Here is an 18,977-nt window from a genome sequence, read left to right on the forward strand (position 1 = left end):
CATCAGTTCCACAAGAACTAAAAGGCATGACCAGGTGGAGAAAGGAAAGATGAGAGAACGAGACTGTCCTCAGGAGAAATTGGTCCAGTCTGGGAAGTTAGGTTGGCCCCTCCAGATCCAGGAGGGCTGCTTTGCTGAGGCCAATGAGGACACGACAGTCAAAACAAGGAACAGACACGACAGTCAGAACAAGGAACAGAAGTCATTTTGCTCTGGCACCAGCTGGACAAGGCTGAGATCCCCACAACTCCAACCTGAGCAGAGGAGTAACAGAGAGCGTCAACCCTGAAGTCCACCAAGAGCAGCTCCACATGGGGTGTGAGGCTCAGCTGCCACGATCCCTGAACCTACTGTCCTGGAGCAAATCTGCTGGCAATTCCAGCCCTTCCTCTCCTCCCCCAGCTTCTGGGTGAGGTGGGAGCTCAGGGGCTGAGGCAGGCCTGGAGCTCAGGGAAGGGCACCCCCCAGCTCCACTTCACTGCCTACAGTGCAATTAGGAGGAAGAGCTCTTCCGTGAGCAGAGGAATCACACGGTGAGGTCGCAGCTTTAGGGGTGATGGTTGTAGCTCAGGGTGGGAAAAACCAGGGAGAAGAGGCCAGGGTCACTAACACACCCCGTCCCTTACATGCCATCCTGCATAGAAGGGGCAGGGGAGTGACAGCATCATCCTCTGAGCACAGCAGATCAGCATGGCCAGTCACCACACTGAGAGGCATCTACCTCAGTTCTGGGTTCCCACACACCTCGATACCCCCTCTCCTACTCAGTTTTCTAGCCTAAGAGGGGAGGGGAGGCTGCGCTAGCTGAGGACTGAGGAGTCCTCAAGGGGCCAGCGGTTTCAGAAGCCACCATAACTCTCCACAGAATTTCCAGGCTAATCAATTAGTGGGTGGCCCCTCTCCTCCCAGCCTGCAGGCCACTCCTCCTGCCTTTGGCTGCTGAGGCCAGTCTTCCTCTCCAGGGCGCACCTGCTGTAACTCCCCCTTTGCCTGAAGCAGATTAGCCTCTGTGGGTGAGCTGTGGAGGGCAGAGCTCGTCAATGCTCGCAGACTTGCTGGGAGGAAGCAGAAGAATCGTGGCAGAAAGGGAAGGGGAGTAAATCAAGTGTCTGAGGGAGAGCAATACACGAGAACGACCTGCCAACGTGTGGCAGGCAGCACAGGGAAGTGGATGAACCATAGGTGGGTTCAGAGCCCAGGATCTGGACTCTGACTGATCCCCTGATCACTGAGCGACTGCAGACACGGTTCTCCGGGTGCTGCTTTCGCTGTCTATGACATGGGTGTTGGGTGGAATGATATCTAGGAATCACTGGCAGTTGCCTGATACCAGGATAGAATGGTGAGTTCTCTGACTTTGTCTTACTCATCTCTGAATGCCTCCCCCGCCAGTGCTCAAGTACCTGCCTGGCATGGAGTAGATACAACAGTTACGATGTTTGAATACATTATTGAAGACAAATGAGTAAGAAGTTGGCAGAAGGAAGTAGAGGAGAAGAGATCCTTGGAATAGAAAGGGCTCATCCAGGACTAAGCCTGTGGTTGAAGAGAAGGTTACTGGGCACACCATCAAGAGAAGAATCTGAGCTGGCAGGGAGAGACTGGATTTAAGGAATTGGATAGAAACCCCCAGGCCTGAGAGCGTGGGGGCCAGTGATGGTTTCCCTGTTTACCACTGCCCACTCTCCACTCTGTTGAGGCAGGCAGACTTGAGGCAAGAGAGCGAGAGGAAGGAGGGAACCGGTATGTGGATGTTTGCGTGTAAGACTCACGTGTGTGCCTCAGTGTGTCTGGGAGCATCTATTGAGGTTTTATGTCTCTGGCATTTGTTTGGGGGCAGGGTGCCTGTTGGGTATTGCATGTATATGTGGCATATATGACTTATGTTTTTCTCTAGTGCATGGATCTGTGTAGGTGTCTACGTCTGTGTGTAAGGGACTGAGTGTTTGTATGTGCCCACGTTCATATATTCCTGTCCTGGTGGGTGTGCGTGTATCTCTGGCATGTCTGTGTGCCTGGACATATCGGGATACATCCGTGTGTGTCTGTGTGCAAGCGTGTATCCCTGTGCACTTCCGTGTCTTGGGGCATCTGAATGTGTGCTCCAAAAGTGACCATTTTAGCATGGAGTTGGAGGCAGTGAGCTGCCTCAAACATAGGGTTTTTTTTTTTAATTCTAGATCCTAAGCATCCCTGCCTCGTTTTGTGACCTTAAATAATCAATCCTTCCTGCTCAATTCACAGCAGACACCTGCCTGACCTGGGCCTGAGGAAAGGGCTATGTGTCCGCAACAGCAGCTCAGCATCCAGGGAGCCCTGCTCTGTGCCACGTGTTTCAACAGGAGCTGACACAAACTCAGTCAACATATCTCCCCATTGCCTGAAGTCGTCAGGAGATGGAGAAGGAAACTGACATTTATGAAGCACCTACTATTTGCAAAGTGTTTATAAGCAAACTGTGAGGATGGTATTTTTATCCTACTTTTGGAGAAAAGAAAAATGAAGCTCAAAGAGGTTAAGAAGCTTCCTGGAGTTTCTCTTGTATTTCCTTTGTACGTGGAAAGGAATTCTTGCTAGAATTCTCTCCTATTCCTATGTGTCCACTGAATGCCTTGTCCTTCAAGCTCGCCCTGCTTAAATGCCACCTCTTCTGTGGAGCCTTCCCTGACTTTGCCAGGAAAGTTAGGACAAAACCTTGTGCCAAGCCTGAGGTCAGATGAGGAAAGACAAACATTTGTCTTCAGAAGGCTCATCATCTAGCAGGGAAGATGAGCATTACAGAAAAAACAAAACAAAACAAAAAACAAAAAAGAAATCCTCACTTTATACCAGCAAATGAGGGCCAAGTTCCCAATGAGAGGTACAAGAAACAGGAGTGCTAAGTGTTCGTGTGGGCTGGGGAGTCAAGAAAGGAGGTGGGGTTTCTTGGAGGAGTGGAGCTGGGCGGGGTACTGGGATAGGGTAGGAAGAGTATTTCAGGTAGGGAGGAGCATACAGGGAAGGCATGTGAGAAGGTGGGGCCATGCTGGAAAGCTCTGGATGTGTGGCTGAGCCACCAGCACTATATCTAACAGGCAACGGGATATTTGTATGAGTGCAAATGGCTCAGCCCTGCATCCAGTAGGCAAGAGGGAAACTGGCAGGAAAGTAAAGTTGAGTGGGAAAAGTATGGCTCAGGAATTCCCAGAGCCCTTATAGATGTGGTGTTCTCTATATATACAGCTTCTGTCTCAGCCCACAGGAAACCCACTGAAGTCTCTGAGCTGAGATGGATGACAACACATTTGCCTTCAAGACTGGGTACCTCTGGCTGGGAGGGAGACCAGCCAATAATCTCTGCAGAGAGTACTGAGTTCTGGCATGCTGCCCTTCAGGTGAGAAAACCCAACATTTCTCTGCTATCTTCTTTTCCTCATGTCCTATTTTCCTCCCTGACCCCATGTCCAAACTCTGCCTTACAGCACTAGGGAGGAAGAGGCCACATTTTAGCTCTAACCAACCCACAAAACATCTTCCTATACCTTCACACTCTCTTTCCCCTGCCTGAAATGTCCTTTCCATTCCCAAGCATCTGTATATCTGGTGATCTCCTACTCATTCTTCCAAACTCAGCTCGAATTCCACTTATTCTTTGGAATCTTCTCCAAATCATCTAGCAGAGGAAACCGCCCCCACTTTGTTCATGCAGTTAGTGTAGTGCTTATTACATTGTGCCTAGCTGGAGGTCAAGGACAATGACTGGCCTTTCTTTAGAGCTCCAGAGCCCAGCACGATGCCGGACCCAATAAAGGCACTGAATAAAGGGGCATGAATTGTGCGGCTGAGCCATCACACGGCTAGAGCATCATGTCCAACTCCTGTTAACATGGACAAAGCAGAAAGTGACCAGAATGGAAAAGGACCTAAAAGTATGGCTCTATAAGAAAAGATCTAAGGTACCAGGGGTGTTTGGGTTGAAGAAAAGAATAATAGAATAGGTTCCTTTGGCCACTATGGGAAAAGCTGCAGAGAAAGCAGGCTTGGCATGTGTAGCTCTGAGGCCAAAATTGGAATCATTTGTAGAAGTTACAGGAAAGCAGACTTCAGTTGAGATTAAGAAAAACACTTAACTATAGTCCTCCAGCGCTGGACTGGCCTATCTCAAGACGCCATCAGGGAACAGAGAGAAACCATCAGAAGCTGAGGAAAAAGGAACTAACATCTATTAGCATCCGTTCTCTGCTACATTTCTGTACATGTGTTACCTCTTTAATCTTGACATCAACCATGTAAGAGAGGCCTCAATATCCCCATTACAGATGAGGAGACTGAAGAGGAAATGAAGTGGGTCCACGTTTCCACAGCCAATCAGGATGAAAATCCAGGTGGCTCTAAAGCTAGTGCTCCTTTCACTGCATCACACGACCTGCCTAAGAGGAGTTTGGGGAGTGAGGGTTAGGAGTCAGTTGAGAAGAATCCTACATCTGAAGAGAATGGATTGGAGGGGTGCCAAGGTCCTGGCTCTCTGATGCTACCACTCTATATTGGGGCAAGGGGTGGGGTTGGAAGGGGCATAGCAGATGATTTCCCTGGGACGGCAACTGGGTGACAATGATAGAGAAGCAGCAAAATATAAAAAATGTTATATATCTGGTTACCTTAGGAAGTTGACAGGAGTTTGCCTTGGTGTTTGTCCATCACCCTCTCCTTCACACTCCCTTCACCTCTGTTTTCACTCATTGCTCTTCCAAAAGCTTCATGCAACAAATATTTATTGAATAAATATTGTATACAAATATTTATTGAATAAATATTATATACAGATCACTGGACAAGACAGTGAGATGCAGCTCCTTCCTGCAAGGAGCTTCCCTGCTAAGACCTGACTTAGTCCATTCTCCAGGATTTCACCAAAGCCTGGAGCTTTCCTGGCAAAGGGTAGGTGTGCTAGATTGGTTGAACACTGCTAGAAACCTTGAAGCAATGGGAGAAAAGAATGTGGTGTTTTAAGGAAGAGATTAAATGGGGGACAAAATGAGTGCATTGTTTCTGAGATAACTGAAGTCACTTGGTTAACTGAAAAATTTAGAAGTGTTTTCTCCAGCTGATTTTGTGCACTGAGGACAGAGCAAGGACAAGCCTTTCCCACTGTCATGTGTGGATGTTTTACTCTCTTCACTCCATGCCTCCTCTGCCAACAACCCCATACAATCTCTTCATTCAGTCTGGAATGCCCTCCCTGTCCCACACAACATCATGTCTGTTTGGTGAACCTGATTCATTCACCAAGACCCAGTTCCAGTCTCTCCTCTTCTTTGAATTCTTCCCAAATTTCTCTAGGAAGAATAATTTACTCCTGCTTGGTTCATAAAATTAATAAAGTATTAAACATGCTGCAAGCTACTGCAGGTCAACCTGTTTGGGGGCAGAAGCTAAGACTCATTCATCTTCCTGCTCTCTACAGTATCTAGTACAGGGGTCAGCAAATTGTTCAAATCCAGACCACCACCTGTTTTGTAAATAAAGTTTTATTGGAACAGTACTGTGGCCATTCATTTACTTTTTGTTGATGCCTGTTTTAGCACTGCAACTTCAGAGCTGAGTTGTTGCAACAAGACCATATGGACCACAAGCCTAAAATATTAACTATATGATTCTTTACCAAAAAAAAAAAAAAAAAAAAAAAAGCTCGTCTGGCCGGGCACAGTGGCTCACGCCTGTAATCCCAGCACTTTGGGAGGCCGAGGCGGGTGGATCACCTGAGATCGGGAGTTCGAGACCAGCCTGACCAACATGGAGAAACCCCGTCTCTACTAAAAAAAAATACAAAATTAGCCGGGCGTGGTGGCACATGGCTGTAATCCCAGCTACTCGGGAGGCTGAGGCAGGAGAATTGCTTGAACCCAGGAGGCAGAGGTTGCGGTGAGCTGAGATCACGCCACTGAACTCCAGCCTGGGCAACAAGAGTGAAACTCCGTCTCAAAATAAATAAGTAAATAAATAAATAAATGCAAGCTTGTCAATTCCCGAAGAACCATATAATGTGCGGTCAACAAATGAATGGTAAATGCAGTAAGGTGCTTTATGAAGAAATTTAGACTGGTATTCAAATGGCCTGGGTCCGAATTCCGCTCCTAATTGTTTAAACAAATAATGATGATTAAGTAAATAGATGTTAGATAGATTACATAGATGATAGATCACATAGTAGAGATAGATGGATAGATGATAGAGGAGGATAGATAGGTAGGTAGGTAGATAGACAGATAGATAGATAGATAGAGGAGTTTGGATAGATAGATGATAGAGGAGTTTTGAGTGCTTATTATATGCCAGGCACTGTGCGAAGTATTTTAAACTTATTCACTGTATCCAACAACCAATTCCATGGGTAGCCACTAATATTTTCCTCATTAAAGAAGAAGAAACTGAGGCTCAGAAAGGTCTCAACACCTTTGTGGTAGAGCCAGGATTCAAAGCAGGTCTGACCTACACCAAAGTTTGAGAGTTACCCACTACGCTAGAACACTCTTCTGAGATTCCGTTTCTTCATAAAATTAAGATTATTGGATGAGCAACGTGATTTTCAATCCATTTAGCAAGCAGAAATTTATATATTTATAAATATATATTAAAATATATATCTGGAACTTCAACATGCAGGAAGTCTACCCGCAGTTCTAGAATTTCGGCCGACTGCCTCCTCCCTCCCCTCGGCATTGCCACCTGTCAGTCCACTGCATGGCTCCGACCCACCTCACATCTGCCCCCGTGTTCCTCCTCCTCGGCCTGGTGGACGGAACAGACGCCCACCCGCTGCTGTTCCTGCTCTTCCTTGGCATCTATCTGCTCAACGCCCTGAGCAACCTGAGCATGGTGGTGCTGGTGAGGTCCGACGGGGCCCTCCACTCCCCCATGTATTACTTCTTGGGTCACCTGAGCCTCGTGGACGTCTGCTTTACCACCGTGACGGTCCCCAGGCTGCTGGCCGGCCTGCTCCACCCGGGCCAGGCCATATCCTTCCAGGCGTGCTTTGCCCAGATGTACTTCTTCGTGGCTCTGGGTATCACGGACAGCTACCTCCTGGCGGCCATGTCCTACGACCGCGCGACGGCGGTGTGCCAGCCCCTGCGTTACGGCGCGCTGGTGACGCCATAGCGCTGCGCCGCGCTGGTGCGTGCGTCGTGGGCCGTGGGGCACCTGCACTCGCTGCTGCACACGCTGCTCCTCTCCGCGCTCTCCTACCCCTACCCCACCCCCGTGCGCCACTTCTTTTGCGACATGACGGTGATGCTGAGCTCGGCGACCTCGGACACGTCCGCCGCTGAGACGGCCATCTTCTCCGAGGGCCTGGCCGTGGTGTTGGCCCCGCTGTTCCTCGTGTTCCTGTCCTACGCGCGCATCCTGGTCGCGGTGCTCGGCTTGCGCTCGGCCGGCGGCCGGCGCCCCGCCTTCTCCACCTGCGGGGCCCACCTAGTGGCGGTGGCGCTTTTCTTTGGCTCTGTCCTCTCCGTGTATTTCCGGCCGTCGTCTGCCTACTCAGCCCGCTACGACCGCCTGGCCAGCGTGGTCTACGCTGTCATCACGCCGACCTTGAACCCTTTCATCTACAGCCTTCGCAACAAAGAGGTCAAGGGCGCCCTGAAAAGGGGGCTCAGATGGAGGGCTGCACCCCAAGAGGCGTGAGGTCAAATCTGGCTCACTGGCATTTATTTTCATAATAACAGTTACAGAAAAAAAAAAAAAAAAAAAACTTGTTTTTTGGCTTTCCAAAGCACTATTAATTTCGATCTACCCCGTCTTATTTCTGTTAAATAAGAAATTAGACCCGAAGTAAATATGACAAAGTGTTTACTGTAGTGATGGATACATGGTAGGTTGAATTCGTGTGTTGTCTGAATGTGTGAGATAGATTCTACTTTTAAATTTTGAGTAAATGAAAAGACAGCAAATGGAGGTAGGGAAATAGTTTGTGAAGAGGGAGAAGAAAGAGTGTGACTAGCAGGAACCCGGTGGGTGGACGGGGAAGCTTGAGAAGGAATGGATTTTTTTTTTTTTTTTTTTTTTTTTTTTTTGAGATAGTGCCTCGCTCTGGTGCCCACGCTGAGTGCAGTGGTGCGATCTCGGCTCACTACAACTTCCGCCTCCCGGGTTCAAGCGATTCTCCCGCCTCAGTCTCCCAAGTAGCCAGGATTATAGGCACCTGCCACCACACCCGGCTAATTTTTTTGTATTTTCTTTACTAGAGACAGGGTTTCACTATGTTGACCAGGCTGGTCTTGAACTCCTGGCCTCAAGTGATCCCCCTGCCTGGGCCTTCCAAAGTGCTGGGATTACAGGCGTGAGCCTCCGTGCCCAGCCCAAGGGGGGATCTTAAAGAGGTGTTGTTGGATGCCCCCGCAGACTCCTCCTGGAGAAACTTCAAGATCCAGTTATTTTTTAAGTGGCTTAAAATAATTTAAATTCTTTTCCTAGATACTGTATCAAGCATTTTTAATGTAAAAATTCAGAGTTAAAGTTCTGTTTGACTACCACCCAAATGAACCTCCACCGCCATCCCAATTATCAGTTGAATCTCTTGCTCTTGGCTTCACTCTTGCTCTCTTGCTCTGATTTTGAAACATAAATAGTGTCATTCTATTTATATATATTATTCTGATTTTGAAACATAAATAGTGTCATTCTATTTATATCTATTATTCTGCAGTTTCCTTTTTTTATGAAACAATACATCTAGAAGAGCGTGTCTTATTACCACAAACAGAATGCCTTGATTCTTGACTTCATGCCATACATTCCTGTACTGTGGATCTTCCACAGTTTAATCACTGCCTCATTAATAAATATTTATGTTTTTCTAATTTTTCACTATTGCAAGGTTGTAATGGAAATTCTTGCAATAAAAATAATAAAAGCTGGCCGGGCGTGGTGGCTCACGCCTGTAATCCCAGAACTTTGGGAGGCCGAGGCAGGTGGATCACCTGAGGTCAGAAGTTCAAGAGCAGCCTGGCCAACATGGTGAAACCCTGTCTCTACTAAAAATACAAAAATTAGCTGAGTGTGGTGAAGGGTGCCTGTAATCCCAGCTACTGGGGAGGTTGAGGCAGGAGAATCACTTCAACCCAGGAGGTGGTGGAGGTTGCAGTGAACCGAGATTGCACCACTGCATTCCAGCCTAGGCGACAGAGTGAGTCTCTGTCTCAAAAAAAATAAAAAAGCTAACATTTAGTGAGGAACTGTTACATGGCAGGCACTTTTAAAAAGAATATAATCACGAAGATTTTTTAAGTCTTTCTAAAACTTCTCAAGTAAATTTAAAAATCAAAATAAGACTTTCCTAAGCAAAGATGAACTGCAAAAGCTGGCTCAATATATACAATGTCTGAATAGACCATTAAAATAAATATTTGAGAAGGGAAAATGAAGACAATAATATAAAATAAGCCAAAAAAATTACCTCTAATGAAAGTCTTGAAGCCGACAAGCATATGAAAACATATTCAACATTATTATTCATCAGGGAAATACAAATTAAAATCATAAGATACTACTACATACCCATCAGAATGGCTAGAAATAAAAGATTGATAATATCAAATGTTAGCAAGGATGTGGAGCAATTAACACCCTCATATATTGCTAGTAAGAATGTAAAAGAATAAAACTGTTTTGCGAACTATTTGCAGTGCCCAAAGTTTTAATATTTACCCAGTCTACAGCCCAGAAATTTTGCTCCTGAAGTACCCAAAATAAATGAAAACAAAAGATGTGTGTTAGAATTTTCACAGAGGCTTCAGTCGTAGTAGCTAAAACTGAAAAACCCAAATGTTCATCAGCAGAAGGAATAAGTACTGTGGCATAATCATTTCAATGGTGTACTATGTAGCAGTGAAAAAGATTGAACTCTGATGATTCACACGACATAGATAAATCTTTAAAACTTTATGATGAGTAAAAGAATCCGGAAAAAAAATACTGTATGATTCCATCTATTCCAAGTTCATGAGCTGGCAAATTTATCTCTGGTAGTAGAAACCAGATTAGTCATTACCTCTGGATGTGGGTGGGGACTCACAAGGAGGGGGCACAAGGAAAATTTCTGAAGTGACACAAATCCTCTATATCTTGATCTGTACAGTGGTCACATGGGTGTCACATTCAGCAAGCTGTACACTTAAGATTCGTGCACTATATTTAAATTATATTACAGTAAAAAAATCCTTGGGTGAGGAAGCTTTCTGTGTTTTTCAAAATTTCAAGGACCAAATACTCCCCTTTTCAGACTCTCAAGGAATAATCCCCAGGCTCTATATAATGCATTCCAGAACCTAAAATTAAGTAAAATTAAAATAGCTAACTAATTTACTGAAGAAGAAAAATACAAGACATGAATACAATTATAGACCAGTTCTATCTGTGAAAATGGGTATCAAAATGATGTCTAAAGCACAAATAATCCCATCTTTTCATATTTGAAATCACGCTAATATGTTCAATTTAAACATTTAGGATTACCTCATCAGAGGCAAAAAGGCTTCTTAAAAAATCAATACCAGTTCCTGATCAAAGCTCAGAATAAAATAAAAAGCTACTTCTTTAACAAAATGTGTTAGAGTCAGCCAAGGCTGTATCTTATCCTCTCTCTGGATGAGAACATTCTTTAATTCTCTACGTGGCAATAAAATGGAAATTATAGGACCCGTAGATAATCCTATTAAAAGATTTTGCTCTCCCTTTATTCTTTATCAACTAGAATACCAAGTATAATGTACACTGCTCCCAGCCAGGATTCTTCAACGCTTCAAACAGCTCCAGTGCCTGAGTTCAGACTCAGCAGTGGGTTGCTTGCCCTGGACCTACCATCTAAGTCTCTGCTAGCAGCACTGAATGACTGCTGGCAATGGAACAGGTTGTTCTCCTATTTATTTATTTATTTAGAGACAGGGTCTTGCTCTGTCACCCAGGCTGGAGTGCAATGATACAATCTCAGCTCACTGCAACCTCCGCCTCTCAGGTTCAAGCGATTCTTTTGTCTCAGCCTCATGAGTAGCTGGAATTATAGGCATGTGCCACCACACTGGGCTAATTTTTTATATTTTTAGTAGAGACAGGGTTTCACCATGTTGGCCAGACTGGTCTCAAACTCCTGGCCTCAGGAATTATAAGCGTGAGCCACTGCACCTGGCCTGTTCTGTTTTTAACAGCTTCACTCAGGACAGGTCATAGGGACATCTCAACAGCCTTTCCTTTTTTCTTGATTAGGACACTGATAGGACAAATCAGCAAGCAAGGATTAATTCTTTTTTCTTTTTCTTTTCTTTTTTTTTTGAGACGGAGTCTTACTCTGTCGCCCAGGCTGGAGTGCAGTGGCATGATCTCAGCTCACTGCAACCTCTGCTTCCCGGGTTCAAGCGATTCTCCTGCCTCAGCCTCCTGAGTAGCTGGGACTACAGACACCTGCCACCACGCCCAGCTAATTTTTGTATTTTTAGTAGAGACGAGGTTTCACCATGTTGGTCAGGATGGTCTCGATCTCTTGACCTCGAGATCCATCTGCCTTAGCCTCCCAAAGTGCTGGGATTATGGGCATGAGCCACTGTGCCTGGCCAAGCAAGCATTATTTCTAAACCAGAGACTTTGAACAGGGATTTGCAATTACTTCACAGTGTTCTGCCTCATAAATATGAAGCCTATTTCTTGGAAAAGGTTTAGAGACAGTGGTGTCCTTGCTTAAGCACAATAGTTGGTCAATTCTGACTGATTTAAGAACCACAATTCTTAAATTGGGTGTCTCAGGCCCTAAGAAGGGCATTTTTCTGAGAATTTCCCAAAATATATAATTTAAAAATTATAAAGAGTCAACATCACATGTAATAGTGAAAATTTTAAACTATCAAAATTTTGATGGGGGTGGAGTTGGTGAGATGTTGGTCAAAAGGTGCAAAATTTCAGATAGTATTCCTCCTATCTAGGAGGAATAAATTTAAGAGATTTATCATACAAAATGGTGACTGTAGTTAACAATATATTGTATTCTTGAAAAATACTAAAAGTAGATGTAAAGTGTTCTTACTACAAAAAAATGATAACTATGTGAGGTAGTGTATATGTTAATTAGCTAGATTTGGTCATTCTGCAGCGTATACGTCCTTTAAAGTATCATGTGCATGATCAATACATACAATTTTATCTCTCAATTCAAAAAAAATGCATCAGAAAAAATAATTTTGGAAGCAATCAAAATGGAGAATGTTAATCAAAAGCAGCATTGTCCACTAGTAATAAAATGTAAGTCACAAATGTGAGTCACATAAGTAATTTTAAATTTTCAATAATCACATTTTAAAAGGTAGAAAGAGCCAGGCACACACCTGTAGTCCCAGCTGCTCAGGAGACTGAGGGAAGAGGATTGCTTGAGCCCAAGAGTTCAAAGCTGTAGCACACCATGATCACGTGTGTGAATAGCCACTGAACTCCAACCTTGGCAGCATAGCAAGACACCATCTCTAAAAATATTAAATGTCTTTTTCCTTTCTTTTTAGAAGCAGATGAAATTAATGTTAATAACTTTATGTGGTATAAATACACCACGGAATATTACTTAGCCATAGAATAGGATGAAATAATGGCCTTCGCAGAAACTTGGCTGGAGCTGGAGGCCGTTACTCTAAGTGAAGTAACTCAGGAATGGAAAAACAAGTATTGTATGTTCTCACTTTAAGTGGGAGCTAAGCCATGAGGATGCAAAGGCGTAAGAATAATAATGGACTCTGGGGACTCCAGGGTGAAGGATGGGATGGGGGTTGTTAAGAATAAAAAGTTCCTAGTTACTCTTCACAGTTTCTCTTTGTAAAGAACAGTAAGTGTTTAAAATAATAGTTCCTCCTAAAACTTCCTTCAAGTTTTCGTTTTTTCGTTGCTTGCTTTTTATGTTACATACCAATGAATCTTTTATTTTACTGATGACTTTCTGTTATACCCCAGATAGCTGTTGTAAATAGAAAGGGAATGAGTATATCCTATGTCCTTGTACTTTAACCAGGACCTAAGTTGTTTGTTCTAGTCACCAGTCTGCCTAGACATGCCTGGACATGCCCAGACATGTTCCAGCTTGCAGCCTATGCCTCTTCCTTATTTGGAAATGTTATTGTCATCCTAGCTTTCCATAAGCAATCCCCCTTCCCTTCTGTGTTCCCCATTGCACCTTTACCTATTTAGGAAAGTCTTAAGTTTTTAGCCAATTGGGATCAGTCTAGATTGTGTGGTCCAGCTCCAGCCAATGGAGACAGGACACAGCAGTAGGGACCCAATGCATCAGGTATAAGAATCCCTTCTTTCCTTTGTTTGGTGTGCTCTCGTGGCAATCTGGCTTGCGAGCAGCACCCTTCTGCAGAAATAAAATTGCCTTGCTGAGAAATCCTTTGTTTGAGTGCTCGTGTTCTTTGCGACTCCAAGCTTTCATTTCCAACAGGGTGACAGATAAAAAAACTACATATTGAGTATTGTGTACGCTGCTGGTGACAGGTGCACCAAAATCTCAGAAATCACTAAAGAACCTATCCATGTAACCAAAAACCACCTATACCTCAAAACCTATTGAAATTTAAAATAATAATTTTTTTAAAAAATGACATTTTATTTAAGTGAATATATAAAAAATATTTCAACAAATAACCAATATTTAAAATTATTAATGCTATAGTGTACATCTGTTTTTCATGCTATCTTCAAAATCCAGTATGTTTTTTATACTCACAGCACATCTCCGTTTGAACTAGCCTCTTTCAAGTGCTCAACAGCCACATGTGGCTACTATGTTAGCCAGCACAGATGTCCAGCAGATCTAAGGTACAGCTTCTCCATGGCCTATTCTGTATCCATTTAAAATGAAATGTAAACATTTTAAAGGGAGTAGCAGGGCTGAAAAATGGAAACTAGTAAGCTGGTGGCTCACGCCTGTAGTGGTGGCTCCCAGCACTTTGGAAGGCCGAGGTGGGCGGGTCACCTGAGGTCAGGAGTTCGAGACCAGCTTGGCCAACATGGCAAAACCCCATCTCTACTAAAAATACAAAAATTAGCTGGGCATGGTGGCAGGTGTCTGTAATCCCAGCTACTTGGGAGGCTGAGGCACAAGAATCGCTTGAACCCAGGAGGTGGAGGTTGCAGTGAGCCAAGATTGTGCCATTGCACTCCAGCCTGGGTGACAGAGCAAGACTCTGTCTCAAAAAGAAAAGAAAATAAATGAGTGCCATTAGCATGCCAAGTTTTGAGAAATTTCTGGATCACATGAAGCCAATGGGAATCAGATTGAGGAAAAGTTAATCAGGGTAATTGGCTCTCACACAACACAAGCAAAGGAGAGGCCTCCCTAGAAAATGAATGGCCCATTTTCCCCAGAAGCGCTAGAATGCCCTCCAAACCAGAAAACAAAAATAGATGGTGTGGCCCAGGCCCTGGCTGGAGAAGAGGCCACTGGGCTGGGTGAATGTGACAAGCCCCCACCCCCACCACCTTCCTTCAAAGAGCACGAGAAGTGTGGGTGACCCTGAGGCCCCGCCAGGCCCCAGACCCCACCCAGCAGCCCCACAGACAAGCTGGCAGCAGCACTAGGCAGGTCACACTGAAGACCCTCCAGCAGCGGACCTTCCAGATAGACATCAACCCCGAGGAGAGGGTGAAAGCACTGAATCTGAAAAAGGGAAAGATGCCTTTCCTGTAGCAGGTCAAAATTAATTTAGATAGGCAAAATGCTCAGTGATGACACTGCTCTCAGAGAATATAAGATTGATCAGAAAAACGTTGTGGTGGTTACAGTGACAAAACCCAAAGCAGTGTCAACACCAGCACCAGCTAAAACTCAGCAATCCACACCTGCCACCACTATGCATTACTTATTTCCTCCACTGTGCACTACTTCCTCCACTATGCACCACTTCCTCTGCTGTGCAGTACTTCCTCCACTATGTGTTACTTCCCCCACTGTGCACTACTTCCCCCACTGTGCAGTACTTCCTCCACTATGCATTACTTCCTCCATTGTGCATTACTTCCCCCACTGTGCATTACTTCCTCCATTGTGCATTACTTCCCCCACTATGTGTTACTTCCCCCACTGCACACTACTTCCTCCACTGTACATTACTTCCCCCACTATGCACTACTTCCTCCACTGTGCACCACTTCCCCCACTGTGCATTACTTCCTCCACTGTGCACCACTTCCCCCACTGTGCATTACTTCCTCCACTGTGCACCACTTCCTCCACTGTGCATTACTTCCTCCACTATGTGTTACTTCCCCCACTGTGCAGTACTTCCTCCACTGTGCACCACTTCCCCCACTGTGCATTACTTCCTCCACTGTGCACCACTTCCTCCACTATGCACCACTTCCTCTGCTGTGCAGTACTTCCTCCACTATGTGTTACTTCCCCCACTGTGCACTACTTCCCCCACTGTGCAGTACTTCCTCCACTATGCATTACTTCCTCCATTGTGCAGTACTTCCTCCACTATGTGTTACTTCCCCCACTGTGCAGTACTTCCTCCACTATGCATTACTTCCTCCATTGTGCATTACTTCCCCCACTGTGCATTACTTCCCCCACTGTGCACCACTTCCCCCACTGTGCAGTACTTCCTCCACTGTGCAGTACTTCCTCCACTGTGCAGTACTTCCTCCACTATGCATTACTTCCCCCACTGTGCATTACTTCCCCCACTATGTGTTACTTCCCCCACTGTGCACCGCTTCCTCCACTGTGCACCACTTCCCCCGCTGTGCATTACTTCCTCCACTGTGCACCACTTCCCCCGCTGTGCATTACTTCCTCCACTGTGCACTACTTCCTCCACTGTGCACCACTTCCTCCACTGTGCATTACTTCCTCCACTGTGCACCACTTCCCCCGCTGTGCATTACTTCCTCCGCTGTGCATTACTTCCTCCACTGTGCACCGCTTCCTCCACTGTGCACCACTTCCCCCGCTGTGCATTACTTCCTCCACTGTGCACCACTTCCCCCGCTGTGCATTACTTCCTCCACTGTGCATTACTTCCTCCACTGTGCATTACTTCCTCCACTGTGCATTACTTCCCCCGCTGTGCATTACTTCCTCCACTGTGCATTACTTCCTCCACTGTGCATTACTTCCTCCACTGTGCATTACTTCCTCCACTGTGCACTTCCTGCGCTGTGCATTACTTCCTCCACTGTGCATTACTTCCTCCGCTGTGCATTACTTCCTCCGCTGTGCAGTGCTTCCTCTGCTGTGCACCACTTCCCCCACTATGCACCACTTCCTCCACAGTACAGTACTTCTCCCACTGTGCACTATTTCCCCCACTGTGCACTACTTCCCACTTCCTCCGCTGTGCATTATTCCTCCACATCAACAACTGTGGCTCAGGGTCCACCCTGTCCCTGCTTTGTTTCCCAGTTCCACACATGCGTCCATCACTCCAGCATCAGCGACAGCATCTTCCGAACCTGCACCTGCTAATGCAACTAGACAAGAGAAAGCTGCAGAAAAGCCAGCAGAGAGGCCAGTGGCCACTAGCCCAACATCAGCTGACAGGACATCAGAAGATTCTTTTCATCAAACCCTTCTGAAGGTGCGACACATGCACCTGTGACAGGTCAGTCTTAGGAGAATACGGTAACTGTAATCATGTCAATGGGCATGAAGGACAGCAAGTAATTGCAGCCCTGAGAGCCAGATTCAACAATGGAGACCAATGGAGAATCCCTGAAGATGGAGAAAGTCAGGCTATGGTTGACCCCCCTCAAGCAGCTAGTACCAGGTCTCCTCAGTCTTCATCAGTGGCTGCAGCTGCAGCAACTATGACAGCTACGACTACGCCCCCTGGAATTCTTACAGAATCAGCCTCAGTTTCAGGACACACCCTGGAATTTTTACAGAATCAGCCTCAGTTTCAACAGATGAGACAAATTATTCAACAGAACCCTTCCCTGCCTCCATCATGACTACAACAGATAGGTCCAGAAAAATCCTTAATTACCGCAGCAAATTAGCCAACACCAGGAGCATTGTATTCAGATGTTAAACGAACCAGTTCAAGAAGCTGGTGTTCAGCACTTTGGGAGGCTGAGGCGGGCAGATCACTTGAGGTCAGGAGTTCGAGACCAGACTGGCCAACATGATGAAACCCCGTCTCTACTAAAAATAAATACAAAAATTAGCCAAAACCTGGAGCATTTTATTCAGATGTTAAATGAACCAGGTCAAGAAGCGGGTGTTCACTTCTACACTGCTGGTGGGAATGTAAACTAATACAGCTGCTACAGAAAACAGTGTGGGGATTCCTTAAAGAACTAAAAATAGAACTACCATTTGATCCAGCAATCCCACTACTGGGTGTCTTACCTAGAGGAAAAGAAGTCATTATTCGAAAAAGATACTTGCACACGCATGTTTATAGCAGCACAATTCACTATTACAAAATCGTGGAATTTTGCAGAGCCGTAAAAAGGAATGAATTAGTATTTGCGGTGACCTGGATGAGATTAGAGACTATTATTCTTTTTTTTTTTTTTTTGAGATGGAGTCTTGCTGTCGCCCAGCCTGGAGTGCAGTGGCGCAATCTCGGCTCACTGCAGGCTCCGCCTCCCGGGGGTTCACACCATTCTCCTGCCTCAGCCTCCTGAGTAGCTGGGACTACAGGCGCCCGCCACCTCGCCCGGCTAATTTTTTGTATTTTTAGTAGAGACGGGGTTTCACTGTGTTAGCCAGGATGGTCTTGATCTCCTGACCTCGTGATCTGCCCGCCTCGGCCTCCCAAAGTGCTCGGATTACAGGCGTGAGCCACCGCGCCCAGCCAATTTGAGACTATTGTTCTAAAGGAAATAACTCAGGAATGGAAAACCAAACATCGTATGTTCTCACTCATAAGTAGGAGCTAAACTATGAGGATGCAAAGGCATAAGAATGATACCATGGACTTTGGGGACTCAGGGGAAAGTGGGGGCGGGGGGTGCCAGGGATAAAAGACTACAAATAAGGTGCACTGTATACTGCTCGGGTGATGAGTGCACCAGAATCTCACAAATCACCACTAAAGAACTTACTCATGTAACGAAGTACCACCTGTAACCCAATAACTTATGGAAAAATTAAAATAATAAAAAAATTTTAAAATAAATTAAAAATAAAATTCCTTTCATTAAAAACAAAGAAGTCGGTGTTCCAGGAGGAAGAGGTGGCAGTGGCAGTGGAGGAATTGCAGAACCTGCAAGGGTCACATGAACTACATTCAAGTAATGTGTCGGGAAAAAGAAGCTAGAGAAAGGTTAAGGGCGTTAGGATTTCCTGAAGGATTTGTGACACAAGCATATTTTGCTTGTGAGAAGAATGAGAGTTTTGCAGCCAATTGTCTTCTACAGCAGAACTTTGACGAAGACTGAAAGGGACTTTTCTATATCTCACACTTCACACCAGTCCGTTACACTCACTTGTCCACTGGATTGTCTGGGATGAGTTGGGCTCATATCCACAATACTTGGTATAAGGAGGTAGATTGTTGAGGGTGGGGAAGGATGGATGTAGGATACAGGGCAGGGATAAATACACCGCATGTCTCTTCAGTTAGCAGATACCACAGCTCCACACAGGGTGTAAAATATTACACAACCAAAAATCAGTTTTTTCAGGACTGTATTTCTTCTGTAAAACAGCAGGTAATTTCTCCTAGGTTTCAGTCTTTTTAGTGTACCAGACCCAGAAATGTAGTGTAATGCCCTGCTTTATATTTCTTTGACTTAACATTGGTTTCAGAAAGAATCTTAGCTATCTAGAATTTACAGTCTCTGTTTCATGGCAGCACTGGATAATGGCTTTGTGAAATTAAAAAAAAAAAATTGTAGCAACTGTAAACAGAAATGCCAAATTATTGATAGTTAATTGTTGCCGCTTCAAAAATAAGTATAAAATTAATGTGTAAGGAAGCCTATTCTTTCATGTTAACTACTTGGGGTGGGAG

General features: G+C 45.2%; 2 protein-coding genes and 1 pseudogene across 2 annotated transcripts in view; 2 read left to right on the forward strand and 1 right to left on the reverse strand.

The window, feature by feature from the left end:
- Positions 1 to 7,416, reverse strand: part of LOC100439423 (olfactory receptor 3A1) — a 77,174-nt gene extending 69,758 nt beyond the window's left edge. Inside the window, 1 exon segment of the mRNA XM_054535360.2 lies at positions 6,916 to 7,416. The gene's annotated coding sequence lies outside the window, so the exon portion shown is untranslated.
- On the forward strand, positions 6,054 to 8,036 carry LOC100433488 (olfactory receptor 1L6). Its single transcript, XM_054535358.2, is given in 3 exon segments — positions 6,054 to 7,366; positions 7,369 to 7,403; positions 7,405 to 8,036. Coding segments are annotated over 3 exon segments (942 nt in total). The 5' UTR covers positions 6,054 to 6,720; the 3' UTR covers positions 7,666 to 8,036.
- Positions 8,037 to 12,221: 4,185 nt separating this feature from the next.
- On the forward strand, positions 12,222 to 18,402 carry LOC100449369 (UV excision repair protein RAD23 homolog B-like; annotated as a pseudogene).
- The last annotated feature ends 575 nt before the right edge of the window (positions 18,403 to 18,977 follow it).

This window comes from Pongo abelii, chromosome 19, assembly GCF_028885655.2.
Source record: "Pongo abelii isolate AG06213 chromosome 19, NHGRI_mPonAbe1-v2.0_pri, whole genome shotgun sequence".
Taxonomy (NCBI): Eukaryota; Metazoa; Chordata; class Mammalia; order Primates; family Hominidae; genus Pongo; species Pongo abelii.